Raw genomic sequence first — 23,956 nt, forward strand, 5'->3', positions numbered from 1 at the left:
CAACTTGTGCAAGTAAGCATCATTTGTTTCAGCACAAGAACAAAACAAAGGCAGACACTGAGGATCCTAGAAATCTGACATTAAAATCTCCCAGAAAATCCTGGAAATATTCAACCGGGTTGGCAGCATCTGTGGAGACAGTAGAAGAGTTAATGTTTCAGGTCAGCGACCGACCTATCATCTGAATTTATTCCAGATCGACTCTGAAGCCGAGAGGAAATAATTCCAAACCGGCCTGACTATTGAGAACTGAATGCTCATTCTTCTTGGTCTTTGTTGTCAGCTCTTTTACCCGAATAAAAAAATATACCAAGTTGATGATTGTTACAATCCAGTTAACGTTTCGTTGTTTTCTCCCTTAGCCGTTGACCCAAGCAGGCACTCAGTCAAGTAAACGTTCTTGGAGAAGCTTGAAGATTCAGGCAGCAAAACAGAGTATTGAGGAAGTTGCCTGAAATAAAACCACATGGTTCAGGAGGGCAGCGCGCTGGTCGCTGTCCGAGGTTCTGTAATCGCAAATCCCTGCAGTCTGGGCGACAAAGGAATTGGGGGGGGGGGGGGATGTGACTTAAACAGCCCTGTTTTAAAAACAATGAACAATATCAACAATTTACCTTCTTATAGTTCAATGACGAAGAGAGTTTCTTCAAACCGATATCATTTGACCTTATCGTTGGGTGGCAAATTTAATTGTTTCTGTAAAAACCCCACCGTTAAAATAAATAGGATTCCTTGTCACAAAGTGTGCGTGATTTTGAGAGTGGGTGGGGGAGCTGAAATGATGTCTTATTTCTGTGGTGATCAAAAGTGCCTTTCTTGCTCGGCGTTTGGTCCCGGCGGAAAATGATAAGAAGTCACCTGTTCACCAAAAAACCCTGAATCGGTTACTGCTGCAAAGTTTAAATGCACCAGGTGTTCCCTGCAAGTGAGCAAAGGTCTTAATGATGAATGGGCGATTAAAATGCTTATGCACCGGTAGTGTTTCCAGGAAAGGGGAAGGGTGGAAGAGAAAAAAAAGCACCCACCCACGCGCGAACCGATTTTTAATGATGGCACATAGAACCGACCTTAATTCAATCTCAGCATAATAATTCCAAACGGAATTGGATTTCTGCCTTCTCTCTTGGGCAGGGAGGGGGGGAAGGGGAGGGAGGGGAGGGGGCAGGGAAGGTTGCAGGGGGGAGGGAAGGGGAGAGGGGAGCAGAGGAGAGGGAAGCGGAGAGGAGAGGGAAGGGGAAAGGGGATGGAAGGAGGGAAGAGGGGAGGGAAGGGGAAGAGGGGAGGGAAGTGGAAGAGGGGAGGGAAGGGGGAGAGGGGAGGGAAGGGGGAAAGGGAGAGAAGGGTGGAGGGAAGGGGCGAGGGGGGCAGAGGGGAGGGAAGGACAGAGGAGAAGGAAGGGGGAGAAGGGAGGGAAGAGGGGAGGGAAGAGGGGAGGGAAGGGGGAGAAGGGAGGGAAGGGGAGAGAGGGAAGAGAAGGGGGAGAGAGGAGTGAAGAGGGGGAGGGAAGGGCATGGGAGGGGAAGGGCAGTGGGAGGGGGGCAGGGGGAGAGGAGAGGGAAGTGGGGGAGAGGGGAGGGAAGGGGGAGAGGGGAGGGAAGGGGGAGAGGGGAGGGAAGGGGAAGAAGGGAGGGAAGGGGCGAGGGGAGGGAAGGGGGCGAGGGCAGGGAAGGGGGCGAGGGCAGGGAAGGGGGCGAGGGCAGGGAAGGGGGAGGGAAGTGGAGGGAGGGGAGGGAAGTGGAGGGAGGGGCGGGAAGTGGGGAGAGGGGAGGGGAATGGGGAGAGGGGAGAGGGGATGGAAGGGAAGGGGAGATAACGGGAAGGGGGGAGAGGGGAGGGAAGGGGAGAGGGGAGAGCAAGAGGGGGAGAGGGAGGGAAGGTGGGGGAGAGGGGAGGGAAGGGAAGAGGGGAGGGAAGGGAGAAGAGGGGAAGGAAGAGGGAGAGATGGGAGGGAAGGTGGGGGAGAGGGGAGGGAAGGTGGGGGAGAGGGGAGGGAATGGAAGAGGGGAGGGAAGGGAGAAGAGGGGAAGGAAGAGGGAGAGATGGGAGGGAAGGTGGGGGAGAGGGGAGGGAAGGTGGGGGAGAGGGGAGGGAAGGTGGGGGAGAGGGGAAGGAAGGGGAGAGAGGGGAGGTGGGGGGGCGGGCGAGGGGAGGTTAAAGGCTGATGCGGGAGCTGAGAGGAAGCCGAGTTGACAGCGCCCCACATCCTGATCAATAATCCGGTCCGGGGTTTGCGAGCAGGGTTCTCCGTCAATGAAAAGCGCGCCCTCTCTCCTCTCTCTCTCAGTCTAATACATCCTGTTAGCTGTGTGTGTGTCTGCTACGTGCTGCAATTAGACTCCGCCTTGTCTTTCCTTATAGGTGTTTTTTTTGTGTTGGGGGGGGGGGCGGGAATGAACTTTTGAGGGCTTCTTTTTTGTGTGTGTGTGGTGATTGTAATTTTTTTCCTCCCTGCACAAGTCGAAAGGGAGGCGATGGGCTGGCTGCGGGGGGTAAAGTGCTCGCTAATGATGTTCGCGATGAGTTAGCAGACAGACGGCAGAGAGAGAGACACACAGAAGAGACTATGCATCGCCTTTCTTAACTAATAGATTATTATTTTTTTGGTTGCGGAATCCCCTCCTCCCTCTTTTTAAAGTGCATAAATGGAGAGAGAGAATTATGAAGCGAATGGCAGCGAGCGGTGGGGATAAGCTGGATGTGAGTGGAGGAGCCGCTCGTGGCCGCCCGGGGCAGACGGTGGGCGCCGGCGCCGCTGCCCTGCCCGCCGCTGCCGCTCCCCTGACCCTCCCCCTGCCTGCTGCTCGTGTTGTTGTTGTACACCACCCTCAAATCACCGCTTGAAAGATGTCGGCGCCGCTCGGGCCTCGGGGCCCGCGTCAGCCCGGCCCCGGCCATCCTCACCCTCATCCATCTCTCCTCGCCTCGGCCTCGGCGGCTCCTCCTCCTCCTCCTCCTCCAGCCGCCGCCGCTTCTCCCGCCTCCGCCGCCGACATGTCCGACATGCCGGACCTCAGCCACCTCACCGAGGAGGAGAGGAAGATCATCCTGGCTGTCATGGACAGGCAACGCCAGGAGGAAGAGAAGGAACAGTCCACGCTCAGGTAAGAAGATGGGATTTGGAGAGAGAGGGGGCTGGGGGGTGTTCATAATTGTGCTCAAGACTCACCTGCAACAAAAAATAAAATAAATAGCCCAATGCAAATTAGGGAAATTGGAAATGGGGGGGGGGGAACAATCCCAAAAAACATTATGCACCGCCCCCCCCCCCCCCCCCCGAAAGACAGACATATCAGTGGATATTATTTTAAATTGGTCACATTTGGCCTACAAGCTGTGGGTTGGGTTTTCCTTCCGCCATCTTCCGCCTGAAATTTCAGCCAAAAGGCTCTCTTCTGCTCTTGAGTTTTGAGTTGCATTAAGCAATGTTTTTAAAAGGATTGAAATCCAAGTGGACCCGAGCAAGAGCGGAGGGTCTCTGAGGGTCTGTTTTGTGTGGAAATGTCTTAGGGAATTGAAGTGATTGTAATAAAGTCAGCCCTTGCATCTCTCCCCCCCCCCCCCCCCCCCCCCCCCGCGAGAGCCACTGGCTCTCTCGACCCAGCGCCGAGCTTTCTGAACCCGGAGCGATCAGTGCTGGGGGTGGGTAATCCGGTGAAAGTTGCCAATCTGGCTGCAACAGTGGCTGGTGTGAGGCAGGCCTGGGATAACAAGGGGCGAGTTTCAGCACCACAGCAGCAGCGAACAGCGCCCAGCAACCCAGGGCCAGACTCGACCTCGTCGGTCTGAAGGCTCAACTGCAGCTGCCAGACTCCAGCACCAGAGCCTGAGCCCCGACCCCAGCCACAACCAGAGCAAAACACTGAGACTGAGCAACAGCCAGTACAACCCTGTCCAAAGAGAGGAGAGATATAGAGAGAGAGCAATGGCGAACTAAAGGCCACAGAGCACAGGCAGTCAGAATAGGGACAATATAAATTGATAGGTGTGTGGTGGGTGGGATTTCCCTGGTGGTATCAAAAGTTATTGAATCATTAATCAAGGTAAATGTTCTTATTTCTGATCACTTCACATGGCAAACTACACCTGAAAAAGATTAAAAGGCAAAGTCACCCGCAGCAGCTGGGGGTGGTTGAAAGGTGTTGGTTACATACACTGTTGAAGTGTTGCAGTGGTTATGCATTTTTACATTAATTCACTTACTCCAAAATGCAATTATCATCCTACTAGTTATTCAGTCCCTTAATACATTTATATTTGCTCTGATATTTATATCATTATTATCTCTTCATTGTGATAGGAGAGAATTGCTTGCTAATGTAATGTTTCTTTCAAAATTAAATTGATGGGTCCAGTGTCTTCTTTAATTATTTAGATTGTGGATTCATAGAGTACAAGAAGAATATGAAGTATTAATTACCTGATGGGGAATCTGCCTCTGTTCAGTTTCATGGCTTTTTAAAAGCAGTTTGCTCCTTGTATGATTCTTTTTTTTCTGTTTGGTTGCAGAATGTTATTGAATGTTGTACAATAAGTGTATCTTATCTAGAGTTCTGAAGTCATATCAACTTCCTTTGCTGCATAAGACGGAGTGAGGGTTTTTAACAATGTGATGAAGTTTTAAGTTGGGGGCCCTTCTTTGTGTACATGAACATTTCCCGTCTTGACATTAAGAAAAATATCGATCTTAAACCATGCATTTTGACCTTTTCTCAAAAGCATATCAAACTTATGGTTATCTGACTGTGTATTTGGAATTTAGATATTCTTACGTTATATCTGCTGTACATTAGTAGAATGCAATATAGGTGTGATATTTGACAAGCCATCAAGTAACAAGAAAGCAATGTAAGACAATATATCATTTCTGTTGTCCTGGAAATAGTACATTTTAAACTCTGATGTGAGCTTGGGAAGGTGACACAGTTATCCAAACATTTGCAGTTTTAATGTACTTTAATGCATGGAAAAGAAAAACAAAATAGACACATACATCCAGGTCACTGTGCATGTGTTGAGAAATACTTTTCAGCATAGTCAGATGAAACTGGCATGAGGTCTGTTGATGGGAACTGGTATTATAATGGAGCAGCCACATAGACGTAACTATCCTAACTGATGCTGCAGTGGGGAACTACGCAAGATTTCCTGCCTCGTGTTTCCCTTTACAAGCGTTCACGCTTACATATGAGTCCACAATAGAAGCCATGCTTATGAAAATGCACTGTTGAGCAATGTTTAACTGTTAACTATTAACTGTTGAGCATCACAGGCAGGTTGACTTAGAGGATCAATTTCATGAGTGGTCATTTTGTCATTCTCCACTATTCCAGGATTGTGTGAGCTGCTTATGATGCACAATAGGTGTTGTGAAAATATATTAAAATAAATTCACATTTTTTAATGCAATAATTCAGAGTTTACATGTGTGTATGTTGCCATAGTATGCTAAGTGCTGTCATTTTATGAGAACATATGATCTGGAAGTTGATTGCTTATAGACTGCGGAGTGAAAGAACACTGCCAGATAAAGAGGTTAGCTATATAAAGATAATGGGGTGGATTCTCCATTTGGGAGACTAGTTTACTAATTTGTTTCCATTTATATTAATGTTTATGTTTGTTCCAATTAGAACCATTGGGTAAAATGCACTTACACACGAATAGGCTGAGGGCCTGATAAAACATAATGTGAAGGCTTTGACATAGTTTCGAAAGAAGCATTTTCATACCTCGCACAATGTACCGTAACTTTTCATACATGTGATACAGAATTTTTTATACTGACTGTTATTTCCAAGAAATCTAGTGGAAACTATAGTTTGTAACTTTGCAGTTATTTTCTCTCAATTATTATTCCTTGAATGCAGAAATTATTATGGATCGATGGTATGAAAGTCATAGGGTTTTGCCATTCTCCACTTGCTGCCATTGCAAAAAGTACATCTCAACAAAATAATTCTGCAAGCTTTAATTTATATATTAAAAAGAGAAAAAAGATACATAAGGGTGACTTCAAGGCTGTAATTTCATCTCTGGGTTTAGATGACTATAATAAACTGCTCATGCCTCATTCTCGTAGGTTATACTGTCACCTGAACCATTTGATGAGATTACTGCCTTGTAATCACTCTAGGTATCTGTTATTCTGTATATAGGTTTTGCCAATATGTGACTTCCTTTGCCCATATAAAACATATCTTAATGGTCTTGATCCATTTTCTGATTCATTGAGGGTTATGGCGATCATATTTCACACATCCTGCTTTATCTATTAACGGAATAACAATATCACAATAGTCAAACAACAGTGATAATATAAAGAACTCTAAATGGGAAGGGCCATAAATATCCTCAGCCCAATTCCTCAATCTTTCTAATGTATGCGGACAGAATTCTCACTTTTATGTATTTTCCTTTCTCTTTTTCTATTTTATCTGTAATTTCCCTTTCTTCAAGTTTGACATTAATGATGGAGGGAATTAGATCAAAGGGAAAAGTTCAGCAAATCAGAAGTTCGGAAATGGGTCATTAAAATATAATTGCAGGTACAAATGTGTATATTTATCGTCAAAAATTACATTATGACAGAAGAAATAGGAATCACAAGGAAGTCAAGGCAGTTATGCAGGCAGTTGTACAGGAAGAATGTTTCTTTGGAATTATGAATAATATCAAATCTTTGAATGCAGAATTTATAAATTAGCAAACAATATATTAACTCTGTCACTATTTTTGTAAATTGGCCCCAATTATAACCTTATAGCTCATTGAGGTTATCTTATCCAATGATTAGCTGAGTCATGAAGACAAGGAAGTTGAAAATTAATCAAAGTTCCCACTCTAGATTGTTATCCAACATTCTCTACTGGCAATGTACATAGTGAGTATCTGGTATGGACAGGATTGGAATATGTTCTGATGTATATGGTTCAATAGTCGCTCAGGTCATTTGCCAAAGACAACATGTTCATATTCAATACTAAGGTCCTCACACTAGATTGCTCCCCAACATTCTCTACTGGCAGTGTACATGGTGAATATCTGGTATGGCAAGACTGGAATATGTTCTGATGTATATGGTTCAATAGTTGCTCAGTTCATTTGCCAACGACAACATGTCCATATCCAATACTTAGGTCCTCACTGTGGGAGGGAAGCATCAAAACTTTTTATAAACAATACCGAACGATGAACAGGGCGCTGGATGGTGCATTAGATTAGAATACCTCCACCTGAATCATGGGGATATATTTCAGACTTTAAAAAAGCCTTCCCTGCAGTAATACCACACTGTGGGCGCCCTTAACAGGCTGAGGATTGGACTTCTGCCCTTCAGTAGACAGGAAGTCCTGCTCTCGAAAGCTGCTGAACATTCTGATTGGCAGGTGGCTCTGTGCCAGAACTCAGTCGTGGGTACTCCTGGGGCTGCAAGCAGGCTCTGGGAAGAAGATCCTAGCGACTAGAGATGGGTAAGTCCCTGGCCTTTAGGGTGAGGATGGATTGAGGAACACGGGGAGGGAGGACGATGGGGTGGTGCCTGGGCTCAGGAGGGAGGAACAAATGTGGGGCTGACATCTTGAAGCGAATGCCCTTGATGTGCACAGCACTCCCCAAATGATGAGCCCCTTTTTCCTCCCTGTCTTTTCAAAAATGCTGTTTCAAAAATAACCTTTACACTCTGGCCCACCTGCCGCTGCCTAGAGTTTAATGGTAATGGAGGTGCATTGAAGCCCTTAATTGCCACTTAATTAAGCAGTTAAGGGCTGCAATAGGCATAAGGATAGGTGCCTTACACCCTCCCCTCCCCCCTATCTCTGCAAACAGGTTAGGGTGGATTGGAAGGAGGTGGGCCAGGCATCTGACATATTGTATAGAAAGTCGTTTGGCAGAGATCCGTAAAATTGAGCCCATGGAAGTATATGGATGAGCTTTAAGTTTCCTCCCTCTGACAGTTGTAAGATCTTGGAAGGCATGAATTCACAACTCAAAACTTATCATAAGAGTTGGATTTAAAAAAAAAATAATTGGGAGACTATCACTACTCACTGTTATTTTTGTGCAAATCAGACAATAATGTTTGCTGAGCATAGAGAGCATAGAATTTACAGTGCAGAAGGAGGCCTATCGAATCTGCACCAACTCTTTCAAAGAGCACCCCACTTAAGTCCACACCTCCTCCCTATCCCCATAACCCAACCTAACTTTTTTGGACACGTAGGGCAATTTATCATGGCAAATGCACCTAACTGCACATCTTTGTGGGAGGAAACCGGAGCACCCGGAGAAAACCCATGCAGACACTGGGAGAGCGTGCAGACAGTGACCCAAGCCGGGAATCAAACCCGGGACCCTGGAGCTGTGAAGCAACTGTGCTAACCACATGTGTGCAATTAGATAAGGAAATCCATAAGTTGCTGTCCAAGATGTTCATTCCTCCAGATGATTCGTGACATAGAATAAACTTATCAGAAAGAAAAGGACTTGTCACTCCTGTGTCCTTTTAATAGAGTGGCAATCTTAACCACTGTGAAACGTCCTCTTTGTTATTGAAAATTAATTTTTATAAGTGTGGAGCTTCATTTCCTCAGGTTTTAGTCATTCTTGGAGATTTGTAAAAATAAAACAATTTAAATTAAAAACATTAACCCACTTTTGCCTCCTTATTTCTCATTTAATCCAGTCTGCATCTTTATTTTGTTTTCTCCATCCGATTTGGTGTTGACTTTAATATTTGAACTTAAACTTCACGGTTCAGCCCCTGCACATTTTATTATTAATTCATTCTTCAATCTGGTTGCTCTAGTCTTGTTCACGCAGGTCCCAGGTGCCCTGTAGAGGGTGCTGCACTTCTGGATGATTGGCTGACTGACAGGAACCTCCAGTACAAAAGCTTATAGAAATTCTCTGTACTGGTTTAACACTACACATTCACCACTCAGCAAAATTTGGCTCAATGTGACATTAATTAGCAGTCCTCACTTAGAGCAGCCATATAAATATCAACGACTATAGGTTAGGACTGTTCTTTAGTCGTTGTTCTCAAATATTCTTGGCCTGTGTATGTGAGCACTTGATAGGTGTGCTTAAAGTAGAAGAGCATTCCCTCGCCCAACATTGACATGCTCCACCATAACAAGTAACAAATCGACCGAAAATAAAAGTAAACCATTTAAATTATTGATTTTTATACTAAATTTCTTGCATCTTCCTGTAGCTTACTTAAATTAAAAAATCATTTTACTGCATTATGAATTGGTTACGGCTGCTTTTGTGCAGATAAAGGTGAAGTTTAACTCTTCTTCTGATATTTGATCTGGGTGTTTTTGATATAGACATTCGGTACCATAAGTGAAATGAAAATGTTTCTTTTTATTTCACTGACTTCACGTAACACAAAATTTCACCAAAGGCATTGTGGACCGTCCAAATTCATTTCACCATCAAAGGTGGGGAGGCAAATAATAATAATCTTCATTAGTGTTACAAGTAGGCTGACATTAACAGTGCAATGAAGTTACTGTGAAAATACCCGAGTCACCACACTCCGGCGCCTGTTCGGGGACACTGAGGGAGAATTTAGAATGTCCAATTCATCTAACAAGCACGTCTTTGGACTGTGGGAGAAAACCAGAGCAACAGGAGGAAACCAGAGACGGATGGAATGTGCAGACTCCACACAGTCAGTGACCCAAGCCGGGAATTGAACCCGGATCCCTGGCACCGTGAAGCAACAGTGCTAACCGCTGTGCTGCCATGCTGCCCCTGGAGAGGTTCTTATTCTACCAGCCTAAACAATATTCAAGTCCAGACCAAGATGAAAAAGGAAAGTGTTCCAACACATGAGACGGAATTTTACATTTTTTGACTCAGGCGGGAAAAGCCATGTCCAGCTCGCCGGCTCCACTGCCAACTTTTCCCGCCATATTTTTTATTTTAAGCAGGGGATCGGGGGTGGGGGGGAGGGGGGGTGTGAGGGTCATGCCTGGGGTCCCTTAGGTCTGTACTTGCCTGTGCACCCCGGGTGGATTCCTTGTGTTAGGTCCCCGTTTGTGAAAAGCTGTTGTAAATCTCACTGACACAATGACATAACGGTAGGGGGATCGCCAAATGTGGGAGAGTAATAGAGCAAGGATATTAAAATGCATGGTAATGAGGTTCCTGATGTTTCATGGCTGGAACCCCATTAAATCACAGGTAGGGGGTGGGGTCAATCGGAACGAGTAATCCCGATGACGTAAAAGACGTTTGGTGATTCCCATTGGATTCAATGTTCCGCTGCTATTCACACCTTCAGAAAATAGATGTGGAAAATCCCGGCCAAGAAATACACACTCAGTCAATAACTTTGTGTCTTTCTTATCCGTTTTTGAACATGTGACCGAACTTTATAGTAATTGAGAGGACATTTTTGGAATAACAATTTAGCAAAGCTACGTCGTCAAGTATTGCTGGCTGTATTCTTTAGTTATATCAACTGGGAGATGAATATTGTAGTTTAGTTTCCAGAATATAGCTGTTTTCAGTTTGTGTTTAAAAAGGTACACTATATTAACTTTGGCACTCTCCGTAATCTTATTATTTAATTGGATATGTTAACTTGGCTTCTTTACACAGTTGGAATAATGATAACTACACCAAACCTGTTTCCCTCAACGATATAAGCACTGCTCAAAGAAAAATATTCAACAAATCTATAGAAAAAGCTAATTTATGTTAAATTCCTTTCTCTAGTTGCCCCTTTCATTTAATTTTTTTTTTAGAGTACCCAATTCATTTTTCCAATTAAGGGGCAATTTAGCGTGGCCAATCCACCTACTCTGCACATTGTTGTGGGTTGTGGGGGTGAAACCCACGCAAACACGGGGAGAATGTGCAAACTCCACACGGACAGTGACCCAGAGCTGGGATAGAACCTGGGACCTCGGCGCCGTGAGGCTGCAGTGCTAACCACCGCGCCGCCATGCCCCCCCCGCCCCTTTTATTTTTTAATATTGCCAGTGAGACTCTCGTGGTTTGCTTAGGATCATTTTTTGGCATGTAGTGAACTTACCGCTCTGGTAATACCATCGCATATTCCCTTAAGTGATAGTCACTTAAGTGATTCTAAAAATGATGGGTTTTATGTTGTGTTATCTTTTTACCTTTAAGTTATGTAAGTCCATTGTTTAAATAACAACTTAAAAATTCATGCAATCCAACAACAGTAGAAAGAGACCATTCAGGCAGTTGTGCCTGAAAGCTTTCACATACGATTAAATTGTGGTCTCACCTCTTTGTTCTTTCAATGCAGCCCTGCATTTTATCCTTCTTCAAGTATTTATCCAATTCTTCCTTGAAAGTTACAATTGAATCCTTCACCTCCTTTTTAGTCACTGCATACCAAATTATTGTGTGAAATATATTCTCCTAATTTCTTCTTGGATTTTTTGCCAATGTCTTTTGGTTATTGATTTACTTGTTAGTAATAGCAGCTTTTCCTTGTTTATTCTTATCAAAACACCTGATAATTTTGAATGGCACCATTAAATTACCTTTTCATCTTTTCTGCTTTATGGAGAACCACTCCATCTTCTTAGTCTCTCCGTGTATTCTCTGGCTCAAACTACAATTCTTCTGCCTTGGAGAGAGAATAATGTGCTTGCGAGCTCACCTGCCTGCACAGAGCTCCTCTTCTCATGGTTAAGTTATAAATATTGAGAGAATCTGGTCGGGAGCGTCTCCGTTCTCTAAGCATCTGATTCTGATTTTTAAACTTGGTTGACAATACACTCCATACGGGGGTCACAGATTACATAGAATTTACAGTGCAGAAGGAGGCCATTTGGCCCATCGAGTCTGCACCTGCGCTTGGAAAGAGCACCCTCGTTAAGTCCAGGCTTCCACCCTATCCCCGTAACCCAGTAATCCAGGACACTAAGGGGCAATTTGGCATGACCAATCCACCTAACCCGCACAACTTTGGACTGTGGGAGGAAACTGGAGCACCTGGTGGAAACCCACGCAGACACGGGGAGAAAGTGCAAACCCCACACAGACAGTCACCCGAGGCCGGAATTGAACCTGGGATCCTGGAGCTGTGAGGCAACAGAGTTAACCACTGTGCCATCGCGCTGCCCCCAATGTCGCACCAATATGTTGTGAGACCACATCCTCTCGGGGGATTTACATCACTTTTCCCAGGCCTTGTCTCTGGATTTGACCTGAAATTTTAGCATTGCTCAAAAGTGGAAGCTGCTTTGAAGAAATACTCCAGTTGTGTAATAATTATTGTTCCCTCTCAATTCACAAGACCTCAGAATCTATAGAATGTTTATATCTTTTAATTTTTGTCCAACCAAAAGGCACATATCCATTGCGACTGCCATTAGATTCTTAGTTATTTTAACAGATAAACCATGGACGGGATCCTCCGTAGCCCGGAAAATATGGCCCTGGAAGACTGGAAGAGTGCCTGAACTGTATGGTGAGAATTCAGAAAGCAGTGGAATACTTCCAAGACAGCAATCCAGATAGCCCTGAGCTAAATCGGGTGAAAATTCTGGTTGAAAATCGGGATCAGCAATCAGGTGGCGAACGGCTTCTGACGCCGGATTCGGAGCAGGCGGCGATTTGCCACCTGTTCGCGATGCTCCTCCCCCTCCAAACCGGCGTCATTGGGATGCGCGCCGTGCGCAGTCGCAAGGCCGTTGGCCCGTCTTCATCCGGCCCACTTGTGATGCTCCGCCCCCGATGGGCCGAGTTCCCGACGGCACGGGCCACGTGTCGTCCCAGCGGTTGGGAACCCAGCGTGCGAATTGCGGACAGTGTTCAACGCCGCCACAGTCGTCCGGGATCTGTGCCGGGGGGGGGGGGACGCGACCAGTGCAGGCCATCGGCCCTGCACGTGCGCAGCCCGGGACCTGGCGAAACGCCGGCCGATTTCCACGCGATTCGCTGGTGGTTCACGCAGCGCCGGTGCTAGCCCTACATCGGCACCAGGATCGGTGAGGGGTTCAAGACGATTTTTCCATCGTGATTCCCCCGCAGATTCTCCGTTGGCGCCGGCACTTAGCCGCTGGAACGGAGAATTCCGGCCAATGTATTTTTCAGCAATGCTTTCTTGTCGTGCTTACCAACTCTCCTCCACTCAACCGGGGAAACTCTTGGTCGTGATGACTTTCCAGCTGACTTCTACACCATACAGTGAAATAGTGGTAACATCACTTGGCTTGTAATCTAGAGGCCCAGACTAATGCTAGTACATGGGTTCCAATCCCACCACATCAGCTATTGGGATTTGAATTCAATTAATAAATCTGAAATATAAAACTAGCCTCGGTAATGGTGACCATGACAGCTTTCAACGATTGTTGTAAAAATCCATGGTTCACTGATGTAACTTAGAGAGAGAAATCTACCATCATTACCCAGCCTGGCCTACATGTTCAGACCCACAGCAATGTATCTGAAATGACCTAGCAAACAACTCCGTTCAAGAGCACTTGGGGATGGGCCAGCAACACTAACATCCAATAAAATAATTTTTAAAATTGCAACGTTGTGTTTTTCTTGCTTTGTCTTGTTTGCGATCAGATGAAAGCAAAATATATTTTAGAGATCTTCCAGGAAGAGTGACATTATTACATATCCTCCATTATAATTTTGGGGCTCTCCAAATTTAACAGGGGAATGTTCCTGTTGCTGTGAATGTCGCAATAGTTATTTTGCCAAAGCATTATTTTATTCCTTTACTGTAGCAAAAGAATACCACAATCATAATGCTCACAATTCAGGCAAATAGGCTATGGAGGCAGAGTCAAAATTAAAGGCAAACAGAGAGAGTATGAAATGGGACAACACGGGGAAGAGGAAAAAAGAAAAAAAGGTATAGGAAAGAGGGAAAATGCACAGAAAACAAAACAAACCAAAGAAGAATGAGACAGGAAAATAATGTGAAGCACAAAAAGTTTAGGGGTAACTCCTGAATCTTATATCTAAGATTTTCTTGAAGCTAACATCTGTGACCAGCCTCCATATGGTATATTTATAGGAATTATAAATGTGTCGCCGCCGTCCACACCTGGTCGCTGCCTGCGGGGGGGCGAGGGGGGATCCTGCACCGGGGGGTACCTCAAATGTGGGGTAGCCCGCGATCGGTGCCCACCGATCGTCAGGCCATCCTCTCTGAAGGAGGGCTTCCTTCCTTCCGCGGCCCCGCAAGATCCGTCAGACATCTTCTTGCGGGGCGGACTTAGAGAAGACGGCAACCACGCATGCACAGGTTGGCGCCGGCCAACCCCCTCATGCGCGGATGCCGCCCGTTATGCGGCGCCGGCCGCGTCATCTATGCGGCGCGGCCTTTACGCGGGCGACAAGGCCTGGCGCGTGTAGATGACGCGGCCCCGATCCTGGCCCATTGTCAGGGCCTGAATCGGTCGGGATCGGGGCCGTTTCGCGCCGTCGTGAAACTCGACGGCGTTCACGACAGCGCGGCCACTTCGGCGCGGGAGTGGAGAATCCCGCCCATTGTCTTACGCGCAGCCGGCAACTCTCGAATTCCCACTGCCACAGCGTTGATTGGCAGTGGACGGGAATTCTGTCCACCTTAGAGAAAGTCCCGTCCGTGAGAGCTGACTGCCAATCTGGTTGGCCACAGGCTCTTCTACTCCTTGGCCAGGAGCAGAACCACTGCGCTGTGCCTGGGACCCAGACCCTTGAAAAGGTAAGTCCCGAGGGTGGGAATGGAGGTGATGCCCAGATGGGGGCGATTGGGGGGGGGGGGGGGGGGGGGGGATGGTGAGGGAGCGTTCATGACATTGAGGAGTAAGCCAGGGCGGGAGGGGTTCCCAGAACTCCATCGCCCCGGGAGAGAAAGTGCCCCAACTCTGAGGCATCCTTCAAAGTGATGCTACCAGCCCCCCTCCCCGCCCGAGATGGGGAAAAGTATAAATGTCACTTTCCCACTTCCGCCTGATAAAGCCCTAACAGGTGAATGGGCGGGTTTCTCTTACGGAGCCTTACCCGCCCAAGTGTGAAATTGCATCTGGGTTTGGGCGGGTGGGTTGTTGGGGAGAATTCCCATCCATTCAATTTTATGCTCCCCTCCACCTGAGAACCCATGGGCGAAATTCTCCTACCCGCCCCGCCACATTTCTGCCCCGACCGGCTGGCGGGAGTCTCCGTAACACCGGCCGGTCAATGGGGTTTCCCATTGTGGGGCAGCCCCACGCCATCGGGAAACCCCCGGGCGCCGGCAAAACGGAGACTCCCGTCGGCGGAGAATGACGCCCCATGTTAGGGGAGAGTGTAAAATTCTCCCCTATATCTTTTACAACACAAGAAGCCTTTTTATCCATTGTGTAGTTCTCTGATTTTAGTTATGAATAAACTGGGAGATTGTTGCATTAAAAGTTGGAGGTGACACACCCCAAAGAGTCCAACAGGAATTTGCAGCATTAGCTACAGTAGAATAGGTGAGTTAGTGTTTCACCCAGATTTTCTTTAGACAGAGTACAGTACATTAAAGCCAATATAAATGCCCAATTTATGTGCATTATTACAAGTATTACATTTGAATTATGTATATCTGGGGAGCAGGAGATTGCCAAGTTCTCTGTAAACAAACTCATTTTCTGTGTAATTAAAATTATGCTTCATTAAGTTATATTTTGCATTAATTTGTAGTGATAGTAATTCAGTAGAAAAAGTGTTTTATTAACTTAAGATAAAATATGTATATAAAACACCGATATGGGAATTAAAATTGATTAATCAGTACTTTTTACCTTATCTTAATTACCTCATGAAGGAATCCAAATATTACACCAATTAAATATGTTTCTTGATTATGTTATTTCCTTTTCGTTTGGGTGGGGGGTCGTTGGGAGGCCTGCACCATTGGGAGAGTGGGGGCATGTATTGAACAATAAGCACCCTGTGCACAACCAGTAGGAAACCTCTGTCACTTTCTTTCACAATGCAGCACTGCATGCAGGTGATGGGTGTGGGCGAGCACTCAGCAGACAGGCAGGGATCAGACTGTGGCATAGATTTTTTTTAAAATTATAAATTTGGAGTACCCAATTAATTTTTTCCAATTAAGGAGCAATTTAGCGTGTTCAATCCACATATCCTGCACATCTTTGGGTTATGGGGGCTAAACCGACGCAAACACAGGGAGAATGTGCAAACTCCACACGGACAGTGACCCAGAGCCAGGATCGAACCTGGGTCCTCGGCGCCGTGAGACTGCAGTGCTAACCACTGCGCCACCGTGCTACCCTCGACTGTGGCATAGATTGAGGAGCATCAGCGCCCAGCTCTCTGCAGGTTATCATCAACCCCCTGCCCTCGACAGTGACCCACTGACAGTGCCGACACAGTCCCAGCACCCTGAACTGAAGTAGCACATACCCTAGGAGGGTGGGAAATGGGGGTGGAGGGTGGGTAAGAATGCGACGATGGACCAGGTCAGGTCCTAGGTGAATCGGGCCAGTTTGAGGGCTTCCCTAGCCCTCTGGATTTGCCCGACCCTCACAGTTGCCACCTGCCCTGCGAGGCTGGGCCTTTGGCTACTCCCCGGCTTTGTCCTCCAGGCCCCGCTGGTCCGGCACCTCCTCATCATCCTTATCCCTGTCCCCCCATCTCCACCTCCGAGGTGGGCACATGTTCCTCATCAGCAACCTCCAGCTCGTCGCCCTGCCACTGTGTGAGGTTTTGGAGGCGCAGCAGACGACACCAAAGTGGGCGACCCTTCAGGCGGTGTACAGGAGTGCACCTCCGGAGCGGTTCAAGGCATCGGAACCGCATCTTCAGGAGTCCGATACACCGCTCAATCACTGGGCCTCGTTATACCGGGTCTCCACTTCAGTCTCTGGCCTCTGTACTGGCGTCACTAATCAGGTCCTCAGTGGATATTCCTTATCCCCAAGAGCCAACCGGTCATCCTGGAGTGCTCCTCGAAGAGAGCAGGGTTGACCGACTGTCTCAGGATGTAGCTCACTGCCCAGGAAGCGGGAACAAACATGCATTATCATCATCTGGTGGTCACCCATGAGCTGTATGTTGAGGGAGTGGAACCCCTTTCGGTTAACATAGGGCACCCACAAATGGCTTGGAGAGCGCAAGGCAACTTGCGTGGCCTCGATGACTCCCTGGACCTGGGGTATTCCGATGATGGTGGAGATACCTGCTGCCCCGGCATCCTATTGGGCCTGGTCCATGTCAAAAACAATGTAGCCTTCCGCCGGGCATACAGGGACTTGTGACCTGCCGGATGCACCTGTGGGCTGTGCCCTGTGTGATACCACACAAGTCCCCTCCGAGCCTTGGTATGATCCCGTGGCATAGAAGTTTAGGGTTGCAGTGACCTTGATGGCCACTGGAAGTGGGTGTCCTGCTCCTCCATGTGGTGTCAAGTCCGTGAGGATATGGCACAGGTGTCGCACCATCTCCTTCTTGAGGCGGACCCTCCTGCGGCACACACTGTCCGTCATGTGTTCGAATGACTAGCGGCGCCTGTACACTCTGGGACGAATCGAGACTCCCCATCTGGGTCCCTCCCTAGCCTGATGGGCAGTCCTGTCCTTAGGGTGTGGGGCAGGGTCCGGCACATGGACAGCTGCCTCGAGCATCTTCAGATGCTGCTGCGCCTTCTCCAGCATCTGGCCGCATCGCATAGCACCAGCACCACTGGGGCAATCTCTGCATCCAACATCCCTGCCATAGTGTTCAATATCATCACCCATCCTCCGGCCTGTGGAAGTGTTGCTGGAGCCTTGTCCCATCCCCTGGGTGTTCGGATGTTGGCTGCTGCGTGTGTGGTGTTGCCTCCCGCAGTGTTCAAGAATACTGTTCAGGCATCACGGTATGATTGGGATGCTAGGTTATGACTTCCACATGCTACATGGCCCGCCCACCCACGGGAATACACTTGGCATGTTGTTGACTTTTTTATCTCTATGTGAACCACAAGCCGTTTCTTATATTGACCAAATCACCACACAACCAGTATATTAGTTCAAAAGACAGTTTATTAATAAACACAAGACTTATTTCTATATGCAATGATACACGTGGCTACGCACTAAACTATACTTAAAAACTAAGATGACCTTTACTTAACTTCGGGGTGACCGGCTCTGTGCGAGAGATAAGGCCTTTATCTGTGTCCACGTGGGTCAGTTGGAAGTCTTCAGGTTTATCTTGGCTGGGCTCGTCCTTCAGGTAGCGATTGCGGGTCCTGGAACTTGGCTGGTTGATATGCTGCAGTTGATCGCACAGAGGCTGGCCCAAAAGCAGCCGATCTCTCGGTTTGCAGTTCTTCTTATTCCCCTGGGGTTTCGGGCCCTTTGGGGCGGTCCTAACTCCAGATCCAATGGATCTATAGGGTTTCAATCATCCTCATTGATGATGGCCAATTAGAGGGCGGATACCTCGATGGCTGGACGGGTCCTAGCTGTGATTGTCCCAGGCACGTATGCCTCTCAAAATAAGGGGAAGTGGCGCCAGTTAGTCTGTTCCTGTTGCCGTTCCTTGATTTGAATTCTATTGTCCTGAAGAAATGGCGATTGATCTTTAATAGGTGCAAGTTTCTGTCAGGTCTGGCTTCTTTGCACAATACACAGAGGCTGTGTACTTGTCTGTGCCCCAAGTTGACCACAATTCCCATGGTCCTTTGCAGGTGGCCATTTTAGATGGCTACAATGTGTGAAGTGCTCACTTACCCACGATTGCCAATTCCCTATTAGCAATAGCCTTCAGCTGCACAGCCAGAGGCCTCGGCAGTCGGTGAGGGCTATGGGTGGTCCGGGGGCAGACGGGCAGGGACAAGGGTTGATCCCAGAGCGAGTACATACAATCCAGGGGTTGGCATGATGGTGCAGCAAGTGGTTTCCCCCTAGTTGCACCCCCCCCCACCCCCAGCGCCCCCCACCCTCCCATGGTGGCCCATCCCGGCGGAGGGTACCCCCAGCCGAGGTCCCCCATCCTCCACCGAGCACACGGGCAGCAAGCTCCTGATGGTTGCTGTGACAGTAATGATGCTACTTGGATGCCAACCAGATGGTGATGATGAGAAAAGGTAAGGCAAATGTGGTATCAGTTAGCTGATTGCCACCAAAACTGTAAAGTTTGAAATCGTCCATTTTATAGATGGGTCAACTCTACCCAGGGACGAGCCTGTATGTCTGCACCTGTGAACTTGTTGGGTCTACTGGAGTCAGGTGTGCCGGAATACCATCTCCAGTACTGCCATTGGGTGACAGCCGTCTACCCCTAGCCCACGGCCTCAAAAGAGATACTGGAATTAATGTAGCTAAACCCTGCCTCCATCTGTTGCTGTCGATCTTTTGCAGGCTGCGGTGCTTCCAAAATTTACTTGTCAGTATTCACATTTCGGGACCCATTAAAACTTGGCCTTGGTCTCAATGGTTGTCAATTACTTTGGGCTAGAAATTCAGGCATGCCTATTTTTGGGGGTGGAAGACACACTATCTGCCCCAGAATGGTGAGGCCTGAGGTTCCCCGTTAGTGAACCTTGGGCCTCATTATTGCAGCCAATGTGGCTTTGAAAAGTACTGGAGTAGAGCTGTATAATATTGTGTTGCTGCCAGCTATGCAGCAGAGCTCAGGTACGTGGATCATGGGGTCGGGATGTCAGCAGGGTTTTGGGAATGTGGAGGGATTGCTGACAGGATACAGGTATGGTAGGCTGAAGGGGAGAATTGGGAATTAGAGAAGGTGTAGGATAAATATTGGATAGACAGGAATACACCTCCAGGTGCCATGTTCCGTGCTTCCAAGAGATAATTCCTGTGCCCACCCCCCAGTTTCATTTAATGCAATTCTTTGCACAAACCTGGAGGCTGATACAAAGAAGCCATTTTCTGGGAAAATAGGTACTGAGCAACATCACCCTGCAGTGATCTTTCGTGGAGATCACCACTTATGTTTGCAGAGCAACTCTGCAGGGGAACAGAAACCAGCAGTGAAAACATGTCAACATTGGATAAGTTTCAGATGTCAGATTTCCAGTCAGTATGTTGTTATCAGAAGCACAAATTTATTAAAGTGGCAAGCTTCCTCCATAAGGGAATTTCACTACTCCGACAGTGACAGCTTGATTCTATGTGGGAACGTCGGAGAGTTCTTTGGTCTGTTCACTGAAATGGCTGGTTTCCGTGGGGATGAAAATTGACGACGATGGGTAGGAAATATATGTGAGCTAAACCACTGGGAGAAGAGTGGAGTGGAGGCATTGATTCTTCATGTACTAAGTCTGTCAAAAGTTGTCCCTTCTCCTTTAGTTATACTGTTCTTTCCAGGGTCATATCCATCGGCTTTTGCCACTCTGGTTTATTACTTTCCTAATCAACTCATTTTTCCCCCAATAATTAGCTTTCATTTTCTCATTACTTTATTTCATTGATGTACTTCATGCAGCTTTTATTTTGCCCTTATATTGAATTTTCAAATCGGTTAATTCATCAGACTTTCTACAACTCCTCCATTTTTAAAATTTCTTTAGCTGTGTTGAATAATAAGTTGTTTTTGCTCTGTAAATGTTGACTGAACTCTCTTTGGCTGTATAAAACCTACCTGTACCGCATACCTGATAGACTGAAAGTTTTGAAATTGTTCAGTTTTCCATCAAAATTCCATCTTAAAAGAGTTCCACTCACCTGTGGCGAATAGCAAACGTGGTTGACTTGGATTTTCCATTGTCAATTATTCCATTCGTATTTTATGACAGATGTGTGCTTAATGACGCAGTCAAAGTACATTTAACACTGAGGAGTAAGCCAGAAACCATTTGTTAATAGATCAAATAATGAACAAACCTGGGAAGGAACATAAAGTTTATTTTAATACAATAAGAGGTCTGATTTGTTTTTGTGTGTGTATAGGTGTGCATATACATATATATATATATATATATAGCTATAAAACTCAGTTCTTGGGAGAGATGGAAGATTACATTCTATTTGGACCAAAATTTAATTACAATATAAATAATTTGATAAGAGCTTTGGTGTGCCTTTTAACTACAGTGTAGCTGGCTTTGAAAACTGGGATTGCACATCCGGTGAAGTTATCAGTGCCAGCTTTGGCAATGAAATAAACAGTTTACCTTTAATCATTGATAGTTTGGAAACTAAGGTAGTAAGGCTGGAAAAGCGGTCATGGTCAGGTCAGGTCTGGGAAATCTGAATTGAGGTAAAGCCTGGAGTTGCTGTTAACATCAAGACTTGCCGGATGCTATAATTACCTAATGAGTAAAATATCCTGATAAAGCCACCACAGAATTTGGTTTTAATATGTGATTTTGACAGGTCCCCCAGTAATCCCTGTAACTGAATAATTACCAAACTTGAAAGGTGCATGTCTGTGGATGCTGAGCGAGATTGCACTGTTCAAAATGTCCATAAGAAAAAGCAAGATTTACCTTTGCACAGTGCTTTATAGACAATTGAATACCTTTCGAAGCAAAGTTATTGGTGTAATCCGCAACCATCCACGTTGTTTTGCCATGATAAACACTACTGAATGAATCTTCAAAGTTAAAGGAATATCTAAAATGTAATTGGATTGCTCCACTGTACTTATTTTACCCCTCATTTTTTCACTTCCATTCCTGAAGATCTGATTCTTTACTGACATCTCGCTCTCTGCGTGCTGACCAACATCGAATATCTTACCTAAATGACCATTATTGACATGTGAGCCATGCCAGTGCATGCAGGCAATGCGTTTAACTATAAGAGGGAAGCACCACCTTGTCTAGTTGTGTTCTCCCTCAGCATCCACAAACATGCACCTTTCAGAAGAAATCATGAGATTGTGATCAGGACTGGGAATCATGGGCTGGATTATCCGCACCCCGATGCCAAAATCGCGTTCGGCGGCGGGGCGGAGAATCCAGTTTCCCGCATGAAATCGGGCCCGGCGCCGGTTCCGCGATTCTCCGCCCCTCGAATTTTCCACCACCTGAGGCCAATGCCTGAGGCCTGCCCCACTATACTCCGTCCCTGACTGGCCGAATTTCAACAGCATGGACCACTCATGGTCCCATCGTCCGTGATACCCACGTGGCGGCTGCAAACTCAGTCCGGGGCCGCCACAGTCGGGGGAGGGCTGATCGGCGGGCAGGGGGTCCTCATTCGTGACTGACGTTTATATTTTGTGCCGGTGGTCCGGGTCGGGTGAGCGGCCGATCGGGGGCACTCTTTCCGTGGTCTGAGTCCGCCACGGAGCACGGCTTGGACGCTGGAGGCCGCCGCCGTGTGCATGCGTGGACTCTGACCCGGAAGTGCGGGGGGCCGTATCAGCAGCTGGAGCTGCAAGCTCCACGGCAGCTGCCTGCTAGCCCCCTGCAAGGCTGTGAATCCCACAGTTTTCATGACGGCGAGGGTGCATAGTCCCAAAAACGGAGAATCCAGCCGCATGATTGAATTCTCTCCTTTCCGGGAGGGTGTGAATTTAACTGCGGCATTTCATCTGATATCTCAGGTGGGTTTGAGTAAATCAATATATACCAGAGATTGAACCTATGATATTCTGATCCCATATGGCTTTCGAGAATACAAAAGATTTATTCTCAGCCATGATCAGCTGTTGTGTGCTTATGCCTCTAATTCAGTTTCAGTAGTACTTCAGACAACTAAATATTATTAGAACTGGGCCCTGACTGACAAGTAACTATACTCTGAACCTCGTCACACCGTTCATACTGTATCACTCTTTACTCTATCAACGATGAGGAACCAAAATACCATTGTTTGATCAAATATGTTATCAGTATACAGTGAAATCATAGTTAGGAGATTGCTGCACAGCAGTCTGTGTTTCAGTAAAAATCGAAGTTGGCGCTTCCTACATTCCTCATATAAATACATTTTGAACTGAATTTGTTTTAAATTATATGGCACACCCACAAAGAGTGGCACTGGGAAAACATTACACCATAAGCAGTGAGTTCAGATTCTGACAGGAATTCAGCATTATAATACTTTAAATCACAACTGCAGAGGTTAACACCAGTAGTTTTCCCGACCAGCACAAACTATTTTTCATCATGCTCGTCTAATGCAGTTTTCTGTTATTTGGATCGATCCTGCCATTCTACTGGTGTAGCAATTGCCCAATGAACTTGCAGGAGATCCCATTCTATCCTATCCCATTTTGTCAGTACTGGGTCATTCATATACTCAGGGTGTTGCCGACCCTCTGAAAATGTACTAGCAGCATATATTGAGCGGAATCGTGCACATTTTTCAAAGTGTCAGACTCAGACTGAAAACTGACATGTCGCCCTCCAATTGCACAGACCAGTTTTGACTCCAGATCTTAAGCCTCTTTAAAGAAACAAAAATGAGTGGGGATATTTTGTGATGTCACTCTGGCAGGGTGGGGCCTGAGAGCCGGCATCTGTCTCCACAGAGATCGGGGCGCCATCTTTGAAGGGCTCTCCCCCCCCCCCCCCCCCCCCTCCCTCTCCCCACCCATGGAGATATGGCTGGTGTTCCCACCCCTTTCAGTGTCCGCTCCCCCTCCGTGCCTGCAAATTCCTCCCTCAGTGCCCGCCCTCCCCACTGCCCCCTTGTGTCACCACGTATAGATGGAAACCCCCACCCCATTCGACTCCCATGAGGGACTGCCCCGGCATTGCCTTCGGCACAGGTTGGCCACATTGTGCGGCATTCTGTGCAGGAAATGTCTGCTGGCATGGCCCATGGTGTCATGCTGGTGGGGTGGGAATCTCCAAATTGGGGCGCCCTTCATCACTTACAAGAAACAAAGAAATTCTCCTCCCCCCCCCCCACGGGCAAAAGGGGAACCCCTCCTATTAGCACAAGGGGACCTCCCCCCCCCCCCACACACACACACATACAAAGAGTACACCCCCTCCACGGATAAAGGGAACCAACTCCCCAACTGTGCTCCCCAGAGGGCCCCCCTTGGACTGTCCCTTGGTTCA

At 47.0% G+C, this 23,956-nt stretch overlaps 1 protein-coding gene across 27 annotated transcripts in view; it reads left to right on the forward strand.

Moving 5' to 3' along the window:
* The first annotated feature begins 2,446 nt into the window (after positions 1–2,446).
* Positions 2,447–23,956, forward strand: part of rims2a (regulating synaptic membrane exocytosis 2a) — a 1,580,193-nt gene continuing 1,558,683 nt past the window's right edge. For 16 of the 27 annotated variants that reach the window (XM_072467208.1, XM_072467190.1, XM_072467196.1 and 13 more), the window contains exon 1: positions 2,448–3,101. In XM_072467208.1, coding sequence (XP_072323309.1) covers positions 2,845–3,101 — 257 coding nt within the window. In that variant the 5' untranslated portion in view covers positions 2,448–2,844. Of the gene's footprint in view, positions 3,102–23,956 lie in introns of all 27 variants that reach the window. The other 11 variants (XM_072467178.1, XM_072467182.1, XM_072467181.1 and 8 more) reach the window with 2 other exon arrangements.

This window comes from Scyliorhinus torazame, chromosome 11 (assembly GCF_047496885.1).
Source record: "Scyliorhinus torazame isolate Kashiwa2021f chromosome 11, sScyTor2.1, whole genome shotgun sequence".
Classification (NCBI taxonomy): Eukaryota; Metazoa; Chordata; class Chondrichthyes; order Carcharhiniformes; family Scyliorhinidae; genus Scyliorhinus; species Scyliorhinus torazame.